This window comes from Trichophyton verrucosum, assembly GCF_000151505.1.
Source record: "Trichophyton verrucosum HKI 0517 chromosome Unknown contig00205_1.f1.exp, whole genome shotgun sequence".
Classification (NCBI taxonomy): domain Eukaryota; kingdom Fungi; phylum Ascomycota; class Eurotiomycetes; order Onygenales; family Arthrodermataceae; genus Trichophyton; species Trichophyton verrucosum.
Window position 1 is genome coordinate 177,172 of NW_003315517.1, and position 22,293 is coordinate 199,464.

A 22,293-nucleotide genomic window follows, 5' to 3' on the forward strand; every position below is an offset into this window, starting at 1 on the left:
GGGAATAATTCATGTCAATGCGATTGTAACTCAAGTAGTGGAAGTGTTATTCATTTCCTGCCTTAGCTAGGACTCGTGCGAATAGAAATTCTGCCACATATGCATGCTCAAATTTCAAAATCCGCCATTCTATCAACACATTTACGCTCACAACTATGGTCAAAGTTACTTCGGATATCTCTCGCAGCTACACTTTTCCACCGAATATTTCCCGTAGAGAATGCTCCAGCATGTACCTAGTTAGGTCGTTAACTTTCGCATTCGCCTTTCTCATAGCTTCGTCAGCCTCTTTTTCCCTCAGGTCCAGAGCCTTACGAAGGCGCTGTATGTCCCCGAGTTCTTCCCGAAACCGAGCTTCGATGATCTGTCGTCGGGACTCCAGTGACCACATAAATACACTCATCACGGCATGCACATTGGAGAGCTGGAGCTCTCTGTTGTTATCACGAATTGCTCTCAGAAACAAAATCGCAGCCTGCGTGATATCCTCGAGCTTCTGAAGGCTTACCCGTTTACGGTGAACAGCGATGTTCCGGATCTCATAACCAGAGTGAAGGATTGACCTTATGTTCGGATAGTCCTCGGCATTAAAGGCGTTAATAGGAATTTTGTGGATGACTTTGTTTAAGGCCAAGGTCCATTTACTCAGCTCAATGGCTTCCGGACAGTCCCACATCTCTGTTGATATCAGCTCAGTAGCCCATTTGGACGCAAAGTCGAAGCATGCCTGCTCGAGGAGAGTCTGGATCTTCGTGAGAACTAGATGTTGTATTGGGAATGGGGCATGGGAGAGATTTGTTGAGCCATCATCTGAGGAATCTTGGATTGAGACTTCATCTATACACACAACAATTAGTATACACAACCTTTCATAAGTATCTGAGCACGAAGCCATAGAGGGACCTATACCTTTAGAAGAAGAGTTCTCGAGGTCTTTATCCGCCACATTTTCATCTATATCGCCAGAATGACCCTTTTTTCCCAACCCTCTATTATCGCAACTTGGCTCTGTTGACTTTGAAAGAACCGATATTTTAACATTATCTCCCTTTGTTGTTTGTTGACGAAGCAGTATTGCACTTGGAGGTTCTTTGGCTATAAGTTTGGGGGTAAAAGCATCATCTGTTAACAGCGACTGTAAGATATCCACGATTTTGTCCTGGCCTAAGTCCATAATCAAATCAGCATCAGGAGGACATTTGAGAGACTCAATTCTCTTAATTATCGCCTTTTTCTTTCGTATCAACGCGCTTTCTCCAACGAAGAGTGGCCGGTATGCCCGGAAAACCCGTTGTCTCTCATCGTCTTGGACCTTCATCATATTCGTCAGGGGTAAAATTCGACTTCGGGAATCTGGTTTCGACAGTTTGCGTAAAGGCGAAATGCTCTATGTCAGACAATATTAGTTGAGAGGACTGGGTTGGAAATATGTGATATACACCTGGATTTATGTCAACAGCTTCCATACAGTAAACAGATTGTTTCTAACACGGCAAGTGCCGTAAATAGTCCCCCGTCCCTACAGTAACGCTTGCGTCTAGCAATGCGGCAAATGAAAGCTGAACAAGAAATAGAATGCATAAACGCAGCCAGGAGGTCAATGGCTATGCAGTGAGACAGTGCCCACGAAGAAGGATAGTAGTTAGGCGTCTTTGAATCTGGACACTATAGCCATGTACGTTCTAGACATATGGTCCGGGCTATGAGTGGTAGCGCCGCGTTTCGTGACCAAATGACGCCGTGCTATACTAGGGTTTCTTCCTGTACTAGATAACATGCAGGAAGAGCGGGCAAAAAAGAGGAACAAGAGAACAACGTAAGAGTAACACTACGGGAAGAGAGAAAAAAAAAAAAAAAAGAGAGAGAGAAGAAAAAGGAAAAGGAAGGGGAGGAAGGATGCCGCAGCCAGGAATATTCAGTCTTCCTGACATCATGTCAGGTCATGACTCCTCCGTGTTGGTTTTATGAGATAAGGCTAGATATGCCATCCTCACTGGAGGATGCTTTGTTTTTGGTTGCTTGACCAGGTCAGCAACCGCAGCAATATGCAAGTAGTAACCATATTTCATATTTTGAAAGCAAACATAGTCAATTTACCCCAGCCGGTAGGATTGACGTATATTCAACACCACTGTATGGGGGAAGATTTGGTAAAAGGTCTGAACCTTGGCATAGAACGACTGGGCTGAATGCAGCGGGTTGCTTCGGAGCAGCGGCGTCATTCATATCTATGAAAAGCTGCCTCACTCCGTGGTTGTGACTGTGACGAGCCTACCCTACCTTCGGTGATGCCGGGGCTTAGCAAGAAGGAGTGGGAGACATCCGAGAGAGAGTATGGGTATGCTAACAAGGGCACGGGGGAGGGATTTTAATCACCCCGGGCAAATTCCTGTTTACATGGAAATGAATAGCGCTTTCTAGACAACTATGACGGAGGAAAAAGAAAGATAGGTAAGCTAAATAGAAGTGGATATCAGACCGTAGTGGGGAGCAGGATCCAGTCATGATAGAGAAATTCCGCATGTACGCCGCTCGCTCATCACTCCAAAAGAGTTATTGGCCCGGGATAAGGGTGGGAACGAGCAGCGAGGGGAAAATCTGAGCACTGCTGCCTAGAGTATAAACCACATGAGTATGCATGAACGTCACAGACCGGCGGCCAGCGCCAACCTGCGCAGTTTCATTGGTGATTAACCTGCAGGGAAAAAAACAGGAGAAAAAAAATATTGATGTGGGAAAGAGAAGGAGGATAAGAAATCCAGACTGAGGATAGTACGGCGTAGGCAGGCTATGCAGTCCCCCTAATATTTGAGGTTTTCTGGGGTTTATTGCCACTGGTAAATGAAAACAAATGCATACTCTGGCCTGGACTGGTGGTCACTAAAACCAGAGCAATGCAAGGCAGAATTCCTGGGTCTGAACACAAGAAATGTCGAAGAGGGTCACCATAGGGGTCGGCACGGTAACAAGGTACCAAAGCATAGAATGTCATCAGTGATATGGCACAGGCGCTTTGCAATGTCTGCACCACCCCAAGTTGGAAGTTCCCTCCGTGACATCAACAGAGTGAGAATTTTTATTCACTGCAAGGCTGATACGAAAACAAATATGAAGTTTTGGTAGGGAGAAGCGTCTAGCACGATTCCTCCAAAGCATGTCCCCAACCCCCACGAGTAAGGAAACCCAATTATAGCTGTCACTTCCAAGTATCAAGGGTATTTTGTAGCGGCTCTCACTCTATAGACCGTCATAGCAGAGCTGCTTGTCGTCCTATTGAGGAATGGTCTATTGGACACGAGAAAAAGTCTCCATTCCGGCTTGGAGATCATCGCCTGTGCTGGGAGCAACAGAGAGTTTGAGGCGCAAGCGCGAAAGGACACCCTCTAGAGCAGGCCACCCAACCCATCTCTGTGGCTCAAACCGGCCCCTTAAGCCCCCCCGGCCGTGCTTGTCGCAGAATGGCTGTCAGTTGCTGTCTTGTATGGCCAACGTTGCTCGTTGTCGTTGCTGACGGCGCGACGTTGGGCGCTTAGAAAGAAAGAGCCATAAATAGAAGTTTGTTTTGTTTGCTTGTGTCATGTGACCCATGCAAAAATAGAAACGCCTTTTTTCAACGTCAAACATCGAGAAGCCGGGCGAGGAGCAAGCGAAAGACAACAACCAACGCGAAGAAGAAGAAGCAACGCGCAAGATGTTGGGAGGGAGGACAGGAGTGTGCTGCCCCTGACAGCCAACAAGCGAGGGCTCAGGCTCGGAAGAGACACGCTAGCCGTTCGCGGCAAGCCTGAGGTTCATCTCAGCTGGGGTGGTCAGTCTGCTGGGAGGGCCGAGGCGGTGCAAGGAGGGAAAAGGGGGCCAGCACCAGCCTCGCTCGTTTGTTAGTCTGTGGCTCGAGTCAGACTAAGGACATGAACCCGGATGAACAACTCTGGCTCCCCGGGTGTGGCTTCGGCGCGAAAGATGCTCGGATACGGGTTACGTTCTTTGCAGCTCTGTATGAGGTTTTACTCCCCCCAACTAAGTACTTAGCTCTCACCAGCCTCATCCATCGCGAGATGTGGCTTTTGACGCTAAAAGAAAGGCAGACCGAGCATGCTTGAGCCTCAACTGCTCGGGCGTGGGCGTAAGCGAGTTTGCAAAGTGTATCTGCAAGTGACTCAGTGAGACGATTTGCGCTGCCTGGTCATCACCCCCTCAAAAACTATGAGTGGTCATCTGAGCGAATGAAAGGTTGAACCCATCTTACTCAGTAACTGGCTTGAGGAGTGAATGTTCAATATTTCGACAACTGTTATTGGGCAATGCAAGTCACCCCATGCACCAGGCAGTAAGAACAGACAAAGGCCAAGGTAACTTTCCTTGAGTTCTGCGTCATCCGGCAATCGACTCGCACACACAGCGAGAGACACCCCAGACATGACCTATTATTATTATTTTTATTATTTTCATTGTTTATGTGGATGGCGGAAATGTTGAACTAGGCCGCAGTGAATAGCCAGTTGGTTCACGGAGAGATATTTGGAGACACAGTAACTTTCTTATTTCGAGAACAGTATGCCTTGGATGAGAGCATGATTGACCTGATCAAAGAAAAAAAAAGATGATACCCCCCCGAGGAGTCAGTGGCGATAAGGTCAATCTCGGCGTGAACTTCGTGGGAAACCAACTCTCGTCGGCTCCTGCTTCGAACCTAACTAGTGTCAATGCAATGGAATGTTCCGCCTTGCATATCCCAGCTGGCTGCGCACACATCCTAGAGCGTGGAGGGTGTGAGGGTTTAGGCATCCACCTTTCACGCTTGGCTGATTCTCATTAGTAATAATAGGCACCAGCAAGATGGTTTTCTTCGATTGGCTAAGCCTCACTCCGCAGCACGACTATTGGGTGCAAGCTGCATCCAAGCTGCATCCTACGATCTCGTAAAATAGGGTTGCCCAGCGCGGATACTTACAGGAGGCTTGGCTCGAAAGTCTAAACGGGTCTGAGCTTTTTTAGTTGCTGCGATGAAGATATCTCCAACTAATTTACTTGCTCATCAGCCCCCCCAGAACATAAAAGGCCTGTCATACCCCTCCTTCGTCGAAGATTTTTCCACATCAAACTACGACAACAACAGATACCCATTACTTGCTTACTTTAACAAGACTTCATTTGTACTACATCAGCAAATCTCCAGTCAAACACCACTGACCCTCACCAACACGCACAATGCCTTCGATCACCTCCCCGTCTGGCCCCCCGGCCATCTTTAGCCACCGCCGTATGCCCTTAAGCCAGGAATATCATGTCATGGACCGGTATGCCGGACACGCTTCCCGCTGCAAAGTCTGTGCAAACCCAGTAGAGGCCATCACAAAGGGAAGGAACCTGTGTGACCGTGGTATTCGACATGCACACAACTTCATTCTTTGTATTCGGAGCCTTGAGGGTAAAGCATATGCCGCCGCCGACATCGAGTTCACACCGAAGGAGATAGACATCCCACCTCAGTTCAGCGTTATCAGTGACCTTCTCCGTGCCCTTGACCTAGGTCTCCTGGCCAAACTTCAGAAACCACAGCCAGTAGTCATCAACACTACCAACAACACTCGCAGTTCCCGAGAAGACAACGTTCCATCCAGTCCTGCCTCTCCGTCCACCTCACTCCCCGAGCGTTCAAGTAGCACGGTCGTGGTTGTATCCTCCCGCAAGGGCAAAGAGACGTCTCGTGATGATCTTTCCTTTTCTCGTCGTGGAACTCTCTATCCTGACGAGACCCCTGGCCAGCTTGTCACTCGTACATACCACTCCACGTCTTCTAAGTCAGGAATCCGAGTCCCATCTACATACCTATCGTGAAGGCTTCTTCCATGAAATCAGGCAGACAGATTTAAGCCTACCTTTGATGGATCAATATACCACAACACATCCGGCCAAGCACCCAGTTATAACGCCTCTATTTGGATCTCAGAGGGGCATTGTCCCCATCCAGCCTTCCTCTCGACTAGCGGACACCCACACCCACGATCCCACTGAAACAGCGGTTGAAGAAATCTCTGATGCCCAGCTTTTGGGACACATCATGGTATTCTGTCGCATCGAGCTGGTCCACACCATTGAGCACATCAGTGCCGGAACTAGGCGTCACTCTTCTCGCCGCCCATTAGTGGCCGGCTTACTACCCGTTGTATCCCTATTTTCCTATTATACTTTAGGAAGCCCCGCCGTAAGGGCAAGGGTAAAAATAGGAGAATCAAATTCTTTCTATCTATTTGGTTATCACAGGACATAGTGTATGTATGATATTTGTTCTGATACGATCAGGCCCTTTTTTTTTTTTTTTTTTTGTTGCGCCCTTGACATCAGAGCATGTATGTACTAGACCAATTTTTCGATACTTTCGATTAAATAATTATAAAAAAGGAAATCAGCATTCTTGCTTCCTCGATACATCCTGATGAGTACACTGATGGAGCCGCATCTACATTATTGGCAAATAAGCGCCAAGCGCGAGAAATTTTACAAGCGCGATGGTTGCCGCGAGGTCACATGATAATTCAATCTTTTTCTCCCTTTCAACTTCCACTGCCAATCGCAACTTGTTGCTCGAGTTGACTGAACAACCAGTTTTAACTGTTTTCTTCCACGCACACACACACCATGGCTAAGAAAGGTTGGTTACCTATTATTTTAGCTGTATCTTCTCGTATCTTCACCTTGATGCTTAATTGCTAATTTTTCTACGAATACAGCTAAATCTCGAACGATCGCCGTCCGGCTTATCTCCATGGCAATGACCGGCTACTACAAGACCTTCACCAGACCAAGAGCGAGCCGCCCGCTCAGCATGCTGAAATATGACCCCGTGGTCAAGAAACAAGTGTTGTTTTTGGAGGCGAAACGGCGGAAATAGAACACACGCAATCTGAACCTTTGATAAGACGACCTACACACCAAGTCGCATTCGACCGAATTGATGGAATCTTGATTTCGATTGATGGACTCTCGATTTCTTCCCCGTGAATGGTCATACTCTAGAGATTGAAGGAATAAATTTACCCCTCAACGATGTCATATGTGACAATCTGCTCTTACGGGTTCATAGAGAAGGCAAAGGAAACCGGGCGTTACTGCGATGAATAAGCTGTATATTATGGACATCTTTCTTCTTTTTGTGACTTTATTATCATTATTAGCATTAAAGGCATTGGGGATGCACTTAAATCAAGCCCATATTTGGCCTTCCCGGCCTTGTTAACACTGCTGACACCCCAACAGGGCCTTCCGTAACTCGAACTGCGTGCGTAGAAATTAAACCCAATAGTGATGAAGATGCGCAAGGATGACTGAATAGGTGAAACTGACAATATTCTATGGCTAACTGAGTATGACTCCTAACAGGCATATCACAGGCCTTCTATATACGTGACTATTCTATGCTGAAGCTCGTGTAGATACTTATATTAACACCACGTCACCTTTTAGTGAAAAGCATATTTCTGCCCGAATCTATTGTTGAATGTTTCTTCTGCTTCATGATCAGTATTTTAAAATAGAGGCGATTAAAGGCCTATCTCCTTACTCACCTCTACGTCTCTTTCTTTTGTGAACTCTGGACTGTGACATAAAGGTATCTACAGACTGGTTGACGGTCCAGGTTGTGCTGTCTTGTTGACTCGCGATCACAGAAAGTGAAGGACTTGGTGTTGGCTGCGGATCGAAAAATCTAGATGAAATGCGAGACTGACGTCTAGGAGCCGTGGGTGCAATGGTTGGCCTTTTCTTTTTGTTTCCTCCTGAAGGGGTATGGAATTTTGTTTTGCCCTGTGCTGGCACGGCAGCCGTTGGCTGTATTCCATTGAGGATTCCTTCGGGCAAAGTGGATGTATCATCTTTCTCTTTCTTAATGCCGGCATTCTCGGGGCCCCTAGGTGTGGTAATAGACAGAGCACTGCTGGGGGCGCGTGCCGCCGGTTGATCAGAGATAGACCTGCCCTTTTGTTTTGTAAGGACTGCATTTTCGGTCTTTAGAGCAGCATTTTCAGCCTTGACCTCAGCATTCTCCTGTCTCAAGACAGTATTTTCTGCTTGGATAATTGTCCTCTCTGCCTCAATAGTAGCTTTGACTGCGCTGAGATCCGTAATTTGTTTCTCTCGTTCTTGTTTCTCTGCCTGAACATTTGCATTCTCTTTCTCGAGAGTGTCTAATTGTGCCTTGGTATCTGCAACCTTTTGTTGTAAAGAAACATTTTCCTCGTGGTTAGTTATATTAGTCTGTTGTAGGGTAGCATTTTCCTGCTTTAGGGTTACGTTTTCTCCCCTAATAGCCATGCTGGTGAGCTTTAGGGTTGAAATTTCTTGCTTCAGTATTATATTCTCGCTTTGAATAGCTTGAAGTTGCTGTTGCACGTTCTCTTTCTCGCCAACTTGTGAAGTTTGGTACTGTTTAAGCGCAGAAAGTGCTTGTTCATGAGCAACCGATACGACCTCGCATTTATTTTCAATATCTTTTATCCTCTGCTGATAAGAAACAACCTGAGTTATCGTCAGTGACACAGGAAATATCAAATTCCTCATGGTTCAAACATACCGTAGCCTGTAACTCTTCGTGTTTTGAAATACTATCTGCTTTCAAAAGTTGTTAGCATAATGCAGGAGCAGAAAAGTCATACATACCAAAGATAGTTTCACGGCTTCTAGCTCTTCTTTCCCCTTTGCAGCTTCTGATTCAACTTGCTGTTTTTCTCTAGTAAGTGTGTGTCTTTCTTGTTCGAACCTAGCACGCTCTTGATCTTTGGACATTAAGCTTGCCCTAGAAAGCTCCTCTCGTATCCTCTTCTCGACTTCCTTGGAGTTTAACTCGAGGACAGACTTTTCGGACTCAATTTTTCGAGCAAGGGCTTTTGCTTCTTCAATAACTTGGTTTTTTTTAGCCAATAGCTGCTCTATTTCTTTAAGATGGGACTCCTTTGACTTTAAGAGGGATTTGAGTGCATCTTCTTCAGCAGTGAACTGATGAATGATCCCAGTGAGTTGAGCCTTATATTGACTAATGGTCTTTCCCAGCCCTTTGGTGCTTTCGGTGAGATAGTTTAGATTGTCATGCATCTGATCCTTCTCCACGTTCAGTGAAACTTGTTCTTTTCGAATGGCTCGATACTCCTTGAGAAGCCTCTCTTGGTGATCTGCAATTCCAGCCATGAGGGCCCTTATCTTACCAAATTTAACTTTCCACCGTTCAACAGACTGTTTATGGGCAACTTTTTCCTTTTGCTGCTCTTTGCACTGGCGATCTAGCTCGTTTATCCGAATAGTAAGCTGCTTGTTGTGGTCATCTGCAGTACAGAGACTTGCTTTTAGCTCATCTATCAACTTTGATGCCGCTACTTCAGCCTCTTCCCGCTTCTTCAATTTTTGTATCAGCAGGTTGAATAATTCATCTTCGGTAGCTTGCTGGGTATTAATAGGAACAGCTCTTTCTATATTGTTGGAAAAGTTTGGTTGTGGGATATCTTGAGTAGGTTGCACTATTTCTGATGCTGGTTTGGTAATCGTAACCCTATCTAATGAAGGGGATACAGTCCTGGCCCTCTCTGGGGATTTGGTCTTCGCTCTGTCTACGGAATTGGTATCCAGGATGATAACCATCTCATCCCGCGATGGCGCATCTGGTGGCAATGCCCTCTCATTATCTCCCTGGCTGGAATGAGAGTCAGCACGAGGACAGCCCATCTGGAAAGTGGTAGCACCATATATTGATACCTCTGAGATAAACCTTTGTCCTCTTCACTGGTAGCCCGAGAAGACCTGGCTTGCGGATGCGAAGTAAAGGCCCTCCTTGGAAGTGTTGGCCTTGCAAAGGAGAATCCAGCATCCTGTGCGCCGGAGCTAGGTGGCCTAGCAACAAAGGAGACACGGCTGTCTTTGACAGCAGCAGCAGGCAACTCGACAGCACACTCCTTGAGTATCTTCTTCGAGGTCGGGGAGAGCCCGTCGTCATGCATTGCAGCCTCAGCCATGATGCTGCTAGTTGGTATCTTGAAGACTTGAAGTCGGGAAGAGGAGAACAAGAGAAGACGTTGCGATGTTTTCCCTTTTTGGCCATCGCAGGTCACGGGATAACTAGTTAACTAGCCCACTCGCTAGTTAACGAACCAACCTCCAACTTCATTTGATAAATCTAGCGGATAACTACAGGCAAAACCAACTCCCAGACTCTATGCACCAGGGATAAGAAGGTATAGAATAATGCGTTGGAGGAGCCGGGATGAACGCTTTTCACACCTTTTGAGTGCTTCTGACTATTAATATGACAAGATGAAGAATTATCAAACGAGCGATAACTACTCCGTACGGAGTATACAACCGGAGCAAGGGCAAAGGTAAGAATATATGAGAAGAACTTCGGGGACATTGAATATTTAACAAAGGAAATGAATGCTGTTTCTGACAAAATTAACGCTAGAGAACAAACATGGATTGGTGAACTCCGATGGAGACCTTTTCCCCAGTAAATCGCCTCCAAGCCCGAAGGATTCAGTTGGATCCCGCCTTGGGCGCTTGGTCAAAACAAACCAACCAGAAGCCAGCAAGAACGAGACAGTCTCCATTCGCTCGCAGCAATGAAACGCCTTTTGGTTGGCCTGGCTTTGAATGACGGGGAAAACAACCATTCTCATTCGAACCAGCCAGTTCAACTTGTCAGAGTCTCATAGCGCCATCTTATCACAGCCCTAAGAGAGCTTGAGAATGATCAAGGGAACACGGGAAGGGTGTGGCTGTGAGCTCGCGTATTGTCACCCAGCCGGCAATCTCTCCATGAGGTTGCAAAGCTCCCTGGCCGTCCCTTGTTTAAATATAAGGCTGAAGGGTACGGGGTGGTGACAGGCCTACTTTCAGCCCTGTTCGTTCCAGCTGAGTCTTTTTTCCCGTCCGATTGTTTGCGGACAAAACAAGTCGAGCCCGACAGATTTGGCACGATTACAGCTCCTTTGTTTGTCTTAGGAATTGCTGTAATTAATTAAATGCCACTTACTGCGATAGCCCTCCACTCCTCTGTTTTCTTCTAGTCTTTATCTCTTCTATCCTGGGAGTGTAGATTCGTTTACGGAGTTCGTTCCAGAGTTTGCTGGGAGCTCTGTGCAGATGGAGCCACGGCGAGATTCCGATTTCGATCAGATCTTCCTCCATCCAACTACGAGCAACCGCTCTCGTGGAGGAGACTCAATTGCATTGTCATCGCGGAATAATGCTGCATATCGCCGTCTATCATCCGCTGAAGAGCCATATCTTCATTCATACGAAGCACATGGCTCCTCGAATCCCGCAACTCCTCCGAATTATCGAGATGCAGCGTCCAGAGGGTTTGGATTAGGGATTGGCCAGCCCGGAAATGGACCAGTGAGTGGAATGGGAGAGGAGTCAGACTTGGGCTACCATCCATCTCACCATTCGAGGCATTTGAGCGAGTCTTCGCTGCTAAGAGAGAGTGCAGATACTTCTCCAGACTTCACTACAGCACACCATCGCCCATCACCTTCATTCAACTCATCTTTTCAGTCCTATGGTTCGGATTCCAACACGGTTCGCATAATTGAGCCAGAAAATGGACAGGAATATGGTAAGTTAAGCATATGAAATACCTACATGCGTAATTATTCTAACATCCTTTCCATAGACCGTCCTAAGCGTGTGAAATGCCCAACGCGGAGACATGTTGTTCAGCGACGAAGCGCATGGTTATCGATTGCAATATTAGTACTTGCATTCTATTCAACAGCATTTTCTGCGATATACTTTGTTGTTGCTTGCATAAAACCGCATTATGGAAACAGGATCGGGGGCAAAGGAGGCCTGGCACCGTCTACAGCTACTTTGTTAAGTGCCTTGTTTGCGAAGACAATCGAGTTGTCATTTGTTACCGTTTTCGTTGCTTTCCTAGGCCAAGTGCTCAGTCGAAAAGCCCTGGGCAAAAACGCTGGAGGAATCACAATTGCAGATATGTCGATGCGTACCTGGGTTATGCAGCCAGGAACCCTAATCACTCACTGGGAAAATGTTAAGCATTCGGCCCTTACCTTGCTAGGGATCATTGCAATGACAACGACCTTCGTTGCCATGTTTTATACCACGGCCGCGGAGGCGCTTGTGTCGCCTAGACTCACGGCCGGTATTCCTGAGACTAGGGAACTTACAGGAGAAGTTAACACTAAATTCGCCAACTCCTCCTATCTGTTCAGCAACTGCCAAAGCCCGGTACCCCTGGCTGTCGACCCAGTGAATCGAGGCTCAACTTGCATGCAGATTGCATTTTCCGGCAGATCGTTTCATAACTACGAGCAGTATCTGGGGCGTTGGACTGAATTTGGTGCTGGCCAGGGTTCAACGGACATGCTTCTACGCCCTCCGCCAAGTGGCACCTGGTACGACAACACAACTGTCAAAGGTAGCTGGATTGAGCCCTACAATATGACAGAACTCTCTATAAAATGGGGCCGGATGGTCGTCAATGTTACAGCAGCAATGCCGCACGCTGGTATATTTTCGGCAGCTAGACATCCCAAAAACAACATCCGTTTGCCAGAGGACCTTGGAGGACAAGGAGAGTTTAATATTAAAGCTGCCGTTCCGTCACCGATTGTCAACGTGATTTGTGCCGGCATGACGGAGGAAGAACTAGCTCCCATCATTTATACCAAATGGCCTCATCCTAACTTTGAATTTAATGCTTCTACCTGGCTTATGAATCAGACAACCGATATGCCTAATTACCCAGATTGGTTGAACGCTACTGTGGTCGATGACATTTTTGAATTTGGGGAGAAATTTGGCGATAGAGGCCAAAGACCACCTATATTTCCCAAGATTCCGCTGGAATATAATACGATTATCAATGTGACAGGGAGATTCGAGACAAACTCAATCTACCTCCTAGGGACATCCCCTCCGTCGATATATCCACCTCACTATTTATGCCAGATGAAGGGAGGCCTCACACCTCAATGCCTAACAAAATATGAAGCGGCCTCTAGCGGAGGTGTTCTTTACTCCCAGTGTGGTAAGGCAGCGGATTCAATGACATACCAATCCGTTGTCCCAGATGTACCTCCAATTATGATTGATAAAGATTGGAAAAACGTTGCTGAGGAATGGGCCAGGTCCATTGCATTAAACACAGGCCTATCTGATGGCTATGGAAGCAATGCCCGGCTGTTATCGCAGCTAATATCCAACTCAGACATCAAGACAAACATTTCATCCTTGGATCCCCATCTCCCATCTGTTGCTGAAGCCCTGGCAGCAATGGCCAGCTCGCTCCTATTACTTGGGACACAGGATGCTACATTCAACCATAAAAAGACTTTTGCTGATGCACGGATGGCTGGACATCATGAGCCCATGTATGAACAGTTCCACGCTACAGTATGGGCGTCGGACTACGCCTCAGGAGCGAATTCGCCAGCATGGCAAAATGTGTTTTATGCCGTGCTAGCACTTGTCCTGGTCACAAATCTGATTTGTTCAGTGTACTTGTACTTGGCCTTCCGAGGTGTTCAGCTGACAGATTTCACCGAACCTCAAAATACTTTGGCCCTCGCTCTTAATAGTCCCCCTAGCATCCATGTTAGCGGTGCCTGTGGTGCCGGGCCAGAAGGCAAGCAACTTACGCAGCGATGGATGATTTCCATGGACGAGAAGGAAGAACACTATTACATGACGAGCGCAGAAGAAGTGGAGGCAGAAGAGGCCAGGCTTCGGCAGAGGGGACCGTATAATCATGACTCCATTGATGATGATAATGTCGCTAATATAAAGAACGCGGTCAGCCCAAAGGTGTCAGAGTATCGGAGGATTTCACGCGCGAGCAGTTCTATCTCATTGCTAACATAAACTGCTACTGGTTTACTGCATGGCCTTAACGGAGTTGTCTACATTGGAGGGGCATTTCTTTCATTTGATGCATTAATTGGATAATATATATTGGCGGCCTCATGATTTATATATCTAGCTTGTTTGGAAGCTCTACTGTTTGAGTATATTGTTCGTATATTTACAACGAAAAGTAGACCACGCTATCATGGTTAATAGTGTAGTCTTACATGCGGTGCGTATAAAATGGTATCATTAAAAAAATATCTAAAAGCAAAACCGTTGACAGACAGCTAAACACCTTTACTCTAGACAATCCCTTAGAAGAAAAGCATAAACGAGGCTTCACATTGCGGCATAAATTCCTGGTTAGTATGTTCAAATACCAGCTCCCTCATCTACTGCTCTTGGAAGAAAGAAGCTTGGAGAAATTAAAATCTGATTTTCCACTGCGTCCTTTCTCTCCTTCAGCCACACGCGGGTATTGATCTGTCGGCTTAGCCAGGCGGTTTTGATAGTGAGACATTGGATTTTTGGGCTGTAGTGAGGACTTGGGTTGCCGTGATGCCACTGCCTTGGCTCCCGCGGGGGTCATTGGGTATTGACCACGGCTTCTGAATGTGGGCGTCATTGGAGATTTGATAGATTCAGCGACCTTGCGAACTGAGTATCGCATCGTTTCTCTCATTGTCCATTGTCTCCGCTTTGCTTGGTAGAAGAGGATACCGGTGGTTACTATGAATAGTTAGATTGGTGGATACATCAGGAAATGGATTTCATAGAAGGGATTAGACGTACTTCCAATTATAACAACAATTACCACCACGATGATGATTGCTATTAGGCCGCCTTTTGGTATCTTGATTGATCCGCCGTCTGCTCCGGATGAACCCGTGGATCCGTCCGAACCAGCATCTCCAAGGCTTCCAGGAACAACCCCTTCATAGTCTGTTGAATCAGGATGCGGTGCTGGAATAGCTCCTGTAAGTCCTGATACCAGAAGCGAAAATAGTGACAGGGGCAGTAGATTAAGACGCCAAAGGGGCGAGTTCGTCATTCTTGTGTTCCTGGCTTCGTGAGTCTTCTTCGACATCAACAGTAGTTATATAAGGATAACTAGAACAGAAGCCAGGGCGCTATAGAGAGATAAGGTAAGGACAGTAGTGGCAACACCCTTGCTTGATTTTCGTGTTGACGGTAGGTATGAATTCAAAGGATTGTAGATGGTATAAAGATGGGCGAACCATCGTCTATATAGGAAGAATGCACAGCGTCGCCCCGCCGCCAGAAATAACGTCTAAGGCACAGAGCCCTAGGGCCGGCGGCTTGGTGCTGCTGTCGAATAGCTGTAACGGACGGCCCGGTTCCCAATTTAGAACTGCTGTTAAGCGCCCAGGGATATCAAGCATCAGGACTAGCAGCCAATCATGGCGCTGGGACGAGAGTTTTCACAACCTTCATCCAACATATCACAGCTTGATCACACTTGATAGGCTTACGCCAAGTGTGATGTCAAGGAAGTCAATGCAAGGGCGGCAGAAGAGTGTTGGCCAAGGGAGGCCATGTAAATCCTGGTTTGCGCGAGGACGTCAGGGGTGGCCATGTCGAGTATTTTGCAGGCCGCCTACACTGTCAGGCACAGGATTGGGTATCCCATGAGGTATTCATGGATTTTCGGCCATGATGGTTGATTTTGCGCATGAGTATACCAGGAGTTAGGTAACTAAAGGAGTTACCGCGATCTCGGGTGTCCTTTGTTCCTTGTCGATTCCATGTCAAGTCCTGAAGAATGAGCGACAGCAGAGCGAATGTTATCAACGATCGTGAAACTCTTCTCGTTTGACCGACTCTCGTAGCCAGTCAATGAATAATTTCTGCCTCTGTTTGAGACAAGTAACTAGTAGTTGGCTAGTTTAGCGGTCGAACGGGTTATTCTATTTTTGCTTCCCTGAGTCTCACCCCTTATGCATGGCCTTCATTTCACCGTGATACTTAGTCGTCAATCATAGGTGAACGAAGACGTTAAAGAATACTCTGTATTGATATTAGACATAATCCACAGGTGATCATGATCCCAACCGCCCAAACGTCATATATACATGCAATGCAAAAGCACAAGAGGAATAAAAATAGCATAAATGATACACATATGCATGCATGCCCCTTTGCTCCAGCAATAAAACCACCAAATGTCCAAAATCCAAACACATTAGTTAATATATCCAGAAATAAATTAATAATTCTCCGGCAAATCACCAAAATCAGGAATATCGTCACCACATTTGAACTCCGGTTCATATGCTTTGGCAGGTAATATACCTGCTGCCATCCCCTTCTTCCAACTCCACTGGGCAGCTGACTCGCTGTCCCAGGTCCAGTAAAACCAGCCCCAGCCTTTTTCAAAGGCGGAAATCTGAGCTTCAGCATATAGCCTGAGCCATTTCTTGTAAGAATCTGAGTATTGTGATGGGTCTGCATTTGCTGCATCACAGGAACATTGTTTGCCGCTGGGACAAGATGGTGTGAGGACAGGATCCCCACCGATGGGGTTTTTGTCCATTGTGCCTGTCCAGCGAGACCCGACCCCAACGCTGTTGATGTAGATTGTACAGTCGGTGTCAGCCTGCGACCACTCACCGCAAATAGTCGGACCATACCTATGCAGTGTCAGAGATTGCGTGAAAAAAGTCAGATATTAGGCATTGTATATATTACTTACCCACTTCCTTTTGTGCTGCTCTTTGTGATTAAATCAACCCAGCTATCGCAAACAAATTCAAGCTTCTTCTTGTGAGTCAGTTTGATCAGGTCGGCGTTGAAGATGGTGTACTGGTGTGTATCTATAATTAAGTCATGGCCAGTATTTTGCAATATACTCGACCATTTCGATAGCTTCAGGAAGCCATCTCCAAAAACAATTTTCTGCTTCATTCCATTCCCGCCGACAATATCAGCAGCTTTGGTGGTCCAATCCAAAACAGGTTCGATGTCCAACTTTAACATCATCGGTTCGTTTGCGAGACCATATAGAGCAATGACATTCTTATATCGAGGCTGAGCAAAGAATTTAGATAGTTGGTCGTGTAGGTCAAGTGCTCTTTGGCCCCATTTAGCGCCATCATCACCATTGAGCCACTTTATCTCGCCCTGACGGCCTGAGTGGTTCCATCCGTTCTGGCTCCCCGGAACGCCGTGTAGGTCCAGGTTCACGCGTAAGCCGAATTTCCTGCAATACTCAATGGCTCGCAAGAGATATCGCCAGCCCATCTTAGCGAAGTAAGGATCACCATCGTAGGTTGTCACTACCCAGTATCCGTATGGTATTCGAACATGGTCAAATCCAGCATCACGAATCTCTTTGAACGACTGCTCATTTACGAATGTAGCGTAGTGTTTTTCTAACGTTGGTTTTCCCGCATTCCCCAGTCGTTTAGTAAGGGTATATTCGTCCACAACGTTATCTCGTGCAGAATATCGCTGGAAAAAAGACGGGGTAATGAACGGCTCCATGGAAAGCCAGCCACCGAGATTCACACCTCGTATAGGCTGTTTACCGTAGGGAAACGGTTTGTCCAAGGCTGGAACCTTCTCATTTGCTTGGGCAGAGTCGTCCCAAGTAGAATTTAGACCCATGATAGGTAGACCGCCAACGGTTTCGTCAGTATATGTGACATTGAAATCGGCTGTGTCATACCATGAAAACGGATCTAGATGGGTCCCTTTTGCATCAGGCTATAATATGTATTAGTATTACTTTTGAATGGAGGGAGAGGATAAACACATACCGGTATAGAATCAGGACTTATCCCATCAAGTTCACTGTGAGATGGACCAGTAGTTACAGGGCCATCAGGGTGTTTCCCGCCGCCGCCGTTCTTCTTCGACACTATTATGGCGACGGCAATGATAATCGCAAGCAGAAGAAGACACACTCCGACCACAACGATAATCTTTTTCCTCTTGGACCAGTTCCGAAAACAACCGTTGCCAGCACTGCCCTCTTCTTCATAATCGTAGCCATCACTGAAATAGTAGTCATCTCCTCCACCACCTCCACCTCCGCCATGATACTTCTCGGTGCGACGTCTTCCACCTCCTCTAGTTCTTAATTCGGGACTTCTCCCTTCTTCCAAATAAGCGCCAGAAACAAGCCTTTTCTTTTCCTTTTCTCTGTCTTTCTCCCTCCTTTTCTTTCTTTGTATGTCTCCTGAGCTTTCCCAGCCCTTCTCCCTCTCCTTCTCACTATCTCCGGCAAACCCGCTTTCAAAAATGTATTTCTTCTTCTTCTTTTCTTTCTTTTGCTGCTTGATTTCCTCCTTTCGAGCCTTCTTTTTCATGTCCTCGTCTGCTTTGCGGTTTAACTGGTCGAGCTGCGCCAGCGCATCAGAGCTAAGTAGCACAGTCGCACTGTTCGCAGAGTCGTTGCTGGTATGCTTCTCCCGTCGTCCATGCCGTCTCGTGTCCCTGTCATGATGTTCACGCTCCTGGTCCGTGTCATAACCCCTTCTCCTTCGGTCTCTTAATCTTCTATCACCACCTTCGTCAGCGGTGCTATCCCTTCTAGGCCGATGCCTGTTATGCCCTTCCCGGTCCCGTTCGCGATCCCGTTTCTTAGGCGAGGTGGCAGGTGACTCTTTCGCTTTATGCCCGGCTCTGGGACTTGGATAATGCGAATGCCTTTCTCCGTCCCGATCTCTTTCGCGCCTGTTAGCGCGAGGAGAATGGTTTGCGTTCGGCGGCCGCGCAAAAATCGGCCTCGAGTCAACTATATCCTCACTTTCGGTCGCACTATCCCACGCAACACGTTCATCGCGCGTTCGCACTCGATCTCTGTGCTGTCTATCTCTGGACGGCCTGTGTTCTCTCTTCCTACTTCTATGTCTCCTATCATCAAATACATCATCTTCATCTTGTGTATGTACACCTTCATCCGCGGCGTGGGCGCCCCGATACCCACTTCTTCTCGTTTTGCGTTCTCTTGCCCTGCTTTCTCGTCGTTTTCTATAAGCACGGTCATAGCCATCCGAATCGTCGCGGTCGTAGGTATAATCGTATTGAAGGTCATCGCTATGATGGCGGCCTCGAGACCGATGAGGTGGGTGCGGCGAATGGCGTGTGCCACTCATGGGAAGGCAGCACTATTGAACAAGGCTAAAGGGCTAGATATGATGAAGTTGCGTTCGTCGAATGGTGGAATATGTGGCCGTCACAATGAAAATCGTAGCACGTTAACGCTTAACGGGGGTAAGGGGACGTTGGATGATAGGAGGTTGACATCAGATGGGACAGCCTAATGCATTGTCAGTATTCGCCGGTATACCCGTGGATATCCTGGGCATCCATACCTTGGACTGTCATGTATATATATCAACCGCCCGTCTGTCTGTCGGTGTTGTTTGTTTATGTCGTGCAGGAATGCAGAAAAGTTTACGGTTCGGCCCTTGGCGCGTGTCCCTGGCGGCAGCGCGGCTAAAATGGACGACAGGTACCCGCGCCGATAAGCGCAGTCAATGTTTGATATGTTTCTACGTGCTATCAAGGTTAGCAATTCGAGAGGCGAACGGCTTGATAAAACAGGGACATGAAGTGAGGAGATATTATTCGTATTTTTATCAGTCTCGCTAGCGCTATCGTTAGGTAAGGTATATGTGGCAGAGTAACTATGTAGACAAGTATGTGGGCAGTATCGAAAGAGCCAACAGCCATGTCCAGGATCGATTTATCAAGGGAAGAGGGAGCATAAAAAAGAACCACCAAGACAGTGTACGAATAGGAAATAACAAGCCCAGCTCACAAATGCAACAAGCACAGCAAACGTAACGCATAGCATCGCATATGAAAAGAGGGAATCAAAAGAAATGGAGAAGAAAGAGAAACAAACAATGCTCCCAAATTGAAGTCGAGACAAAAGTCAAAAAAACATCCCGTGTAGATGGACAAATACATGAACGGACAGACTGGGTGGGCGGTTTTATTAGCTCTCGAACTGAGATAAGAGAGAGGAAATGGGGGGTTCAATATATGAGGTATCAATGAACTAACGCTGGCGAAGCAAAGCGTAGCGAAATAGGGCTGAAGGGGAAGAAAAAAAGAGGAGGCAAAGAGGTGAAAAGAAAACGCCATCCAGCAGTCCGTCTATGATGAAGAAAGAACTAAAGGAGATACCAAAGGGGAGTATTAAAAAGGAAACTGGGAATAGAAAATGTCGGGTAAGAAATCCATCGCGTCGTATCCTCGCACCTTCACCAAGTAATGGCACATCACATTGTTATTGAGCTAGGTCAGCCGGAGATAACAACTCGCGCACCCTCCTTGCCTAGTACTCCACGCTCGGAGGGTTTCGGGCTTCTCTCCCGGCCCTTCTTCCGGCTGAAGAAAGAGAACATCCCGCCGGAGGTATTGCCATAGGCACCGGTTGTAGATCCGGTTCCATTTGGTAGACTGTTGCCGTTCACATTGTTTGGGAGTGCATCCCCGTTAGTGGTCTGATCAGCCAGTCCGGACCAACTGCCTGTCTCCTCGAGAACCATTTGGACACCTCCAGATTTACTCCGGTTTCGGGTCGCACCGCGAGGTTGGGGTTGAGACAGTTGAGCCGGCGGTGGCGGAGGCGGGGAGAACTGTGGAACGCCTTGGTTGGTCGAGGCGATGGTATGAGAACGGTTAGCGTGGCGTTGGGACGGGAGCGAAGGGGGACCGGGAGGAGGTTGGGTTGGAGGAGAGCGAGAGAGGGCGCCGCCGCGATCAGAGGATGGGGAACCAGGGTTTACACTATCGACTGGTACATTATTCTGGCCATGTGCGTCGGAAGCGGTAGATCGGTAGGATTTTTCTGTCCTAGTTGACTTGTCTGTTCGGGTCGACCGATCTGTTCGGACCGATGGCGAGGAGGAGCCTGAGCGACCCTGGGAATTGGTATGCCGGTGTCGACGTCGCTGGCTCGGCGATGTTGTCAAGTTGAGGCAGTCTTCGGGGTTAGCAGAGGCGGCGATGGCTGCCGCAGCAGTGGTTTCATAATTCATCGTTGTGTAATCAAAAGGTTCGAACATGGTTTCTATGATACGGTGAAGCTCATCCTCTCGGATTTCTTTGGCCGTAGCATCGTCCTTGAGTTCAGCGCGGGGTTTCTGGCGGCGGGCACGCGCTTCCAACGGTGCCTCCTCCAGCAGAAGTTCTTCGAGATCGTATGTAGCGTCAAAGTTAGTCTTGTCACTGGACGGCACGAAGACTGGTTCAATCTCCTTTCTTTGGAGGGCATCAAAGTCGATAGGAGCGAAGAAGGCGTGAGTAGTGAATGATTCAAAGTTCATGGCACCAATGCGTTTCGTCGGATCCTTTTCTAATAATGCACTGAGGGCATGGAGACATGGGACAGTAACAGCAGGGTTTGTGACGTAGTACTTGGGTTGAGTGCGCATGATAGCTTCGCTGAGAGAACTATGGCTTCGGCCATCGAAGGGTCGTTTACTGTAGATGCATTCGTAGAAAGTTACGCCGAGCGACCACCAGTCAACATTCGATAGGTATCCTCCTCCTTGGAAGACTTCAGGAGCGAGGTATGCCATTGTTCCGGACCTGCTTGTAAGTGGCTTCGAGGGTTTGAAGTCCGAGGCGACATTCTAACTTCGAATTAGGATATTGCCTTGTCTTGAGGTTTGCATAGGTGACTTACAAAATCAGCGAGATGAACGTGGCCTTCAGAATCCAGTAGTATGTTGTCTGGCTTGACGTCCCGATGCACAATGCCCTGTCCGTGAATATAGTGTAGAGCGCACGCAAGCTCGGCCATCCAGAATCGAATTGCCTCTTCGGTGAAACATTTTCTCGATATATGGAAACGAAGGTCACCGCCGTTCATGAGGTCGACAACGATGTATCTAGAGATTGTTAGAATGACGATAATCATTGAGATAATCGATACACCATCTATGTTCGCTCAACATACATGTACTCCATATCCTGGAAGCTGTATCTCAAGTTGCAGAGAAAGGGGTGGTTAAGATGTTCGAGCATGCGCCGCTCGCGAATAATGTTCCGCACGCTCTCCGACCGGACGACTGGTTAATGCAGTGAGTATATGACGTTGATTCCGTAGAAGGTGGAAAAAGGAGAGCTTACCTTCATCTTTTCTGATATATTTCAGGGCAAAAGTAAGACCAGTATCTTTCCGCTCGACGATGCGAACCTTTCCAAAAGCGCCTTTTCCCACGACACGAAGTAGCCTGAACTGGTTTAAATTGACTAACAGAGAAAACGAGTATTAACCTACACGTCTGCGGCAGTAGGAACGATGAAAACACATACCTGGGTGATCTGGAGAAGAGAGCTTGCCCTGAGAATTACCCATCTCAGCCGCAGCAGCCGCTGTGCGCGTTCGATTGGATTAAGGAGTCAAACCCGCTCTGCATCGACAGATAAGAAGGCAGAAAAAAGTGGTAGCTAAGC

The 22,293-nt window shown here is 47.3% G+C and overlaps 7 protein-coding genes across 7 annotated transcripts; 2 read left to right on the top strand and 5 right to left on the bottom strand.

The window, feature by feature from the left end:
* Positions 1–187: 187 nt before the first annotated feature.
* TRV_02316 (uncharacterized protein) lies at positions 188–1,318 on the bottom strand (the record flags this gene model as incomplete). Its single annotated transcript, XM_003023523.1, has 2 exons — positions 188–837; positions 910–1,318. 2 exons carry the CDS (start codon positions 1,316–1,318, stop codon positions 188–190), a joined length of 1,059 nt encoding a protein of 352 aa, XP_003023569.1.
* Positions 1,319–5,208: 3,890 nt separating this feature from the next.
* On the top strand, positions 5,209–5,838 carry TRV_02317 (uncharacterized protein; the record flags this gene model as incomplete). The annotated part of the gene is made up of 1 exon (XM_003023524.1): positions 5,209–5,838. The coding sequence occupies one exon, from the start codon at positions 5,209–5,211 to the stop codon at positions 5,836–5,838; it is 630 nt and encodes a 209-aa protein (XP_003023570.1).
* Positions 5,839–7,557: 1,719 nt separating this feature from the next.
* Positions 7,558–10,652, bottom strand: TRV_02318 (uncharacterized protein; the record flags this gene model as incomplete). The annotated part of the gene is made up of 5 exons (XM_003023525.1): positions 7,558–8,499; positions 8,656–9,679; positions 9,742–10,101; positions 10,188–10,419; positions 10,454–10,652. 5 exons carry the CDS (start codon positions 10,650–10,652, stop codon positions 7,558–7,560), a joined length of 2,757 nt encoding a protein of 918 aa, XP_003023571.1.
* Positions 10,653–11,124: 472 nt separating this feature from the next.
* TRV_02319 (uncharacterized protein) lies at positions 11,125–13,869 on the top strand (the record flags this gene model as incomplete). The annotated part of the gene is made up of 2 exons (XM_003023526.1): positions 11,125–11,599; positions 11,738–13,869. The coding sequence occupies 2 exons, from the start codon at positions 11,125–11,127 to the stop codon at positions 13,867–13,869; spliced, it is 2,607 nt and encodes an 868-aa protein (XP_003023572.1).
* A 373-nt stretch (positions 13,870–14,242) lies between these two features.
* TRV_02320 (uncharacterized protein) lies at positions 14,243–14,905 on the bottom strand (the record flags this gene model as incomplete). The annotated part of the gene is made up of 2 exons (XM_003023527.1): positions 14,243–14,583; positions 14,647–14,905. 2 exons carry the CDS (start codon positions 14,903–14,905, stop codon positions 14,243–14,245), a joined length of 600 nt encoding a protein of 199 aa, XP_003023573.1.
* Positions 14,906–16,081: 1,176 nt separating this feature from the next.
* On the bottom strand, positions 16,082–18,871 carry TRV_02321 (uncharacterized protein; the record flags this gene model as incomplete). The annotated part of the gene is made up of 4 exons (XM_003023528.1): positions 16,082–16,439; positions 16,568–17,580; positions 17,634–18,501; positions 18,672–18,871. The coding sequence occupies 4 exons, from the start codon at positions 18,869–18,871 to the stop codon at positions 16,082–16,084; spliced, it is 2,439 nt and encodes an 812-aa protein (XP_003023574.1).
* Positions 18,872–20,129: 1,258 nt separating this feature from the next.
* Positions 20,130–22,195, bottom strand: TRV_02322 (uncharacterized protein; the record flags this gene model as incomplete). The annotated part of the gene is made up of 4 exons (XM_003023529.1): positions 20,130–21,467; positions 21,521–21,774; positions 21,967–22,089; positions 22,153–22,195. 4 exons carry the CDS (start codon positions 22,193–22,195, stop codon positions 20,130–20,132), a joined length of 1,758 nt encoding a protein of 585 aa, XP_003023575.1.
* Between the last annotated feature and the right edge of the window lie 98 nt (positions 22,196–22,293).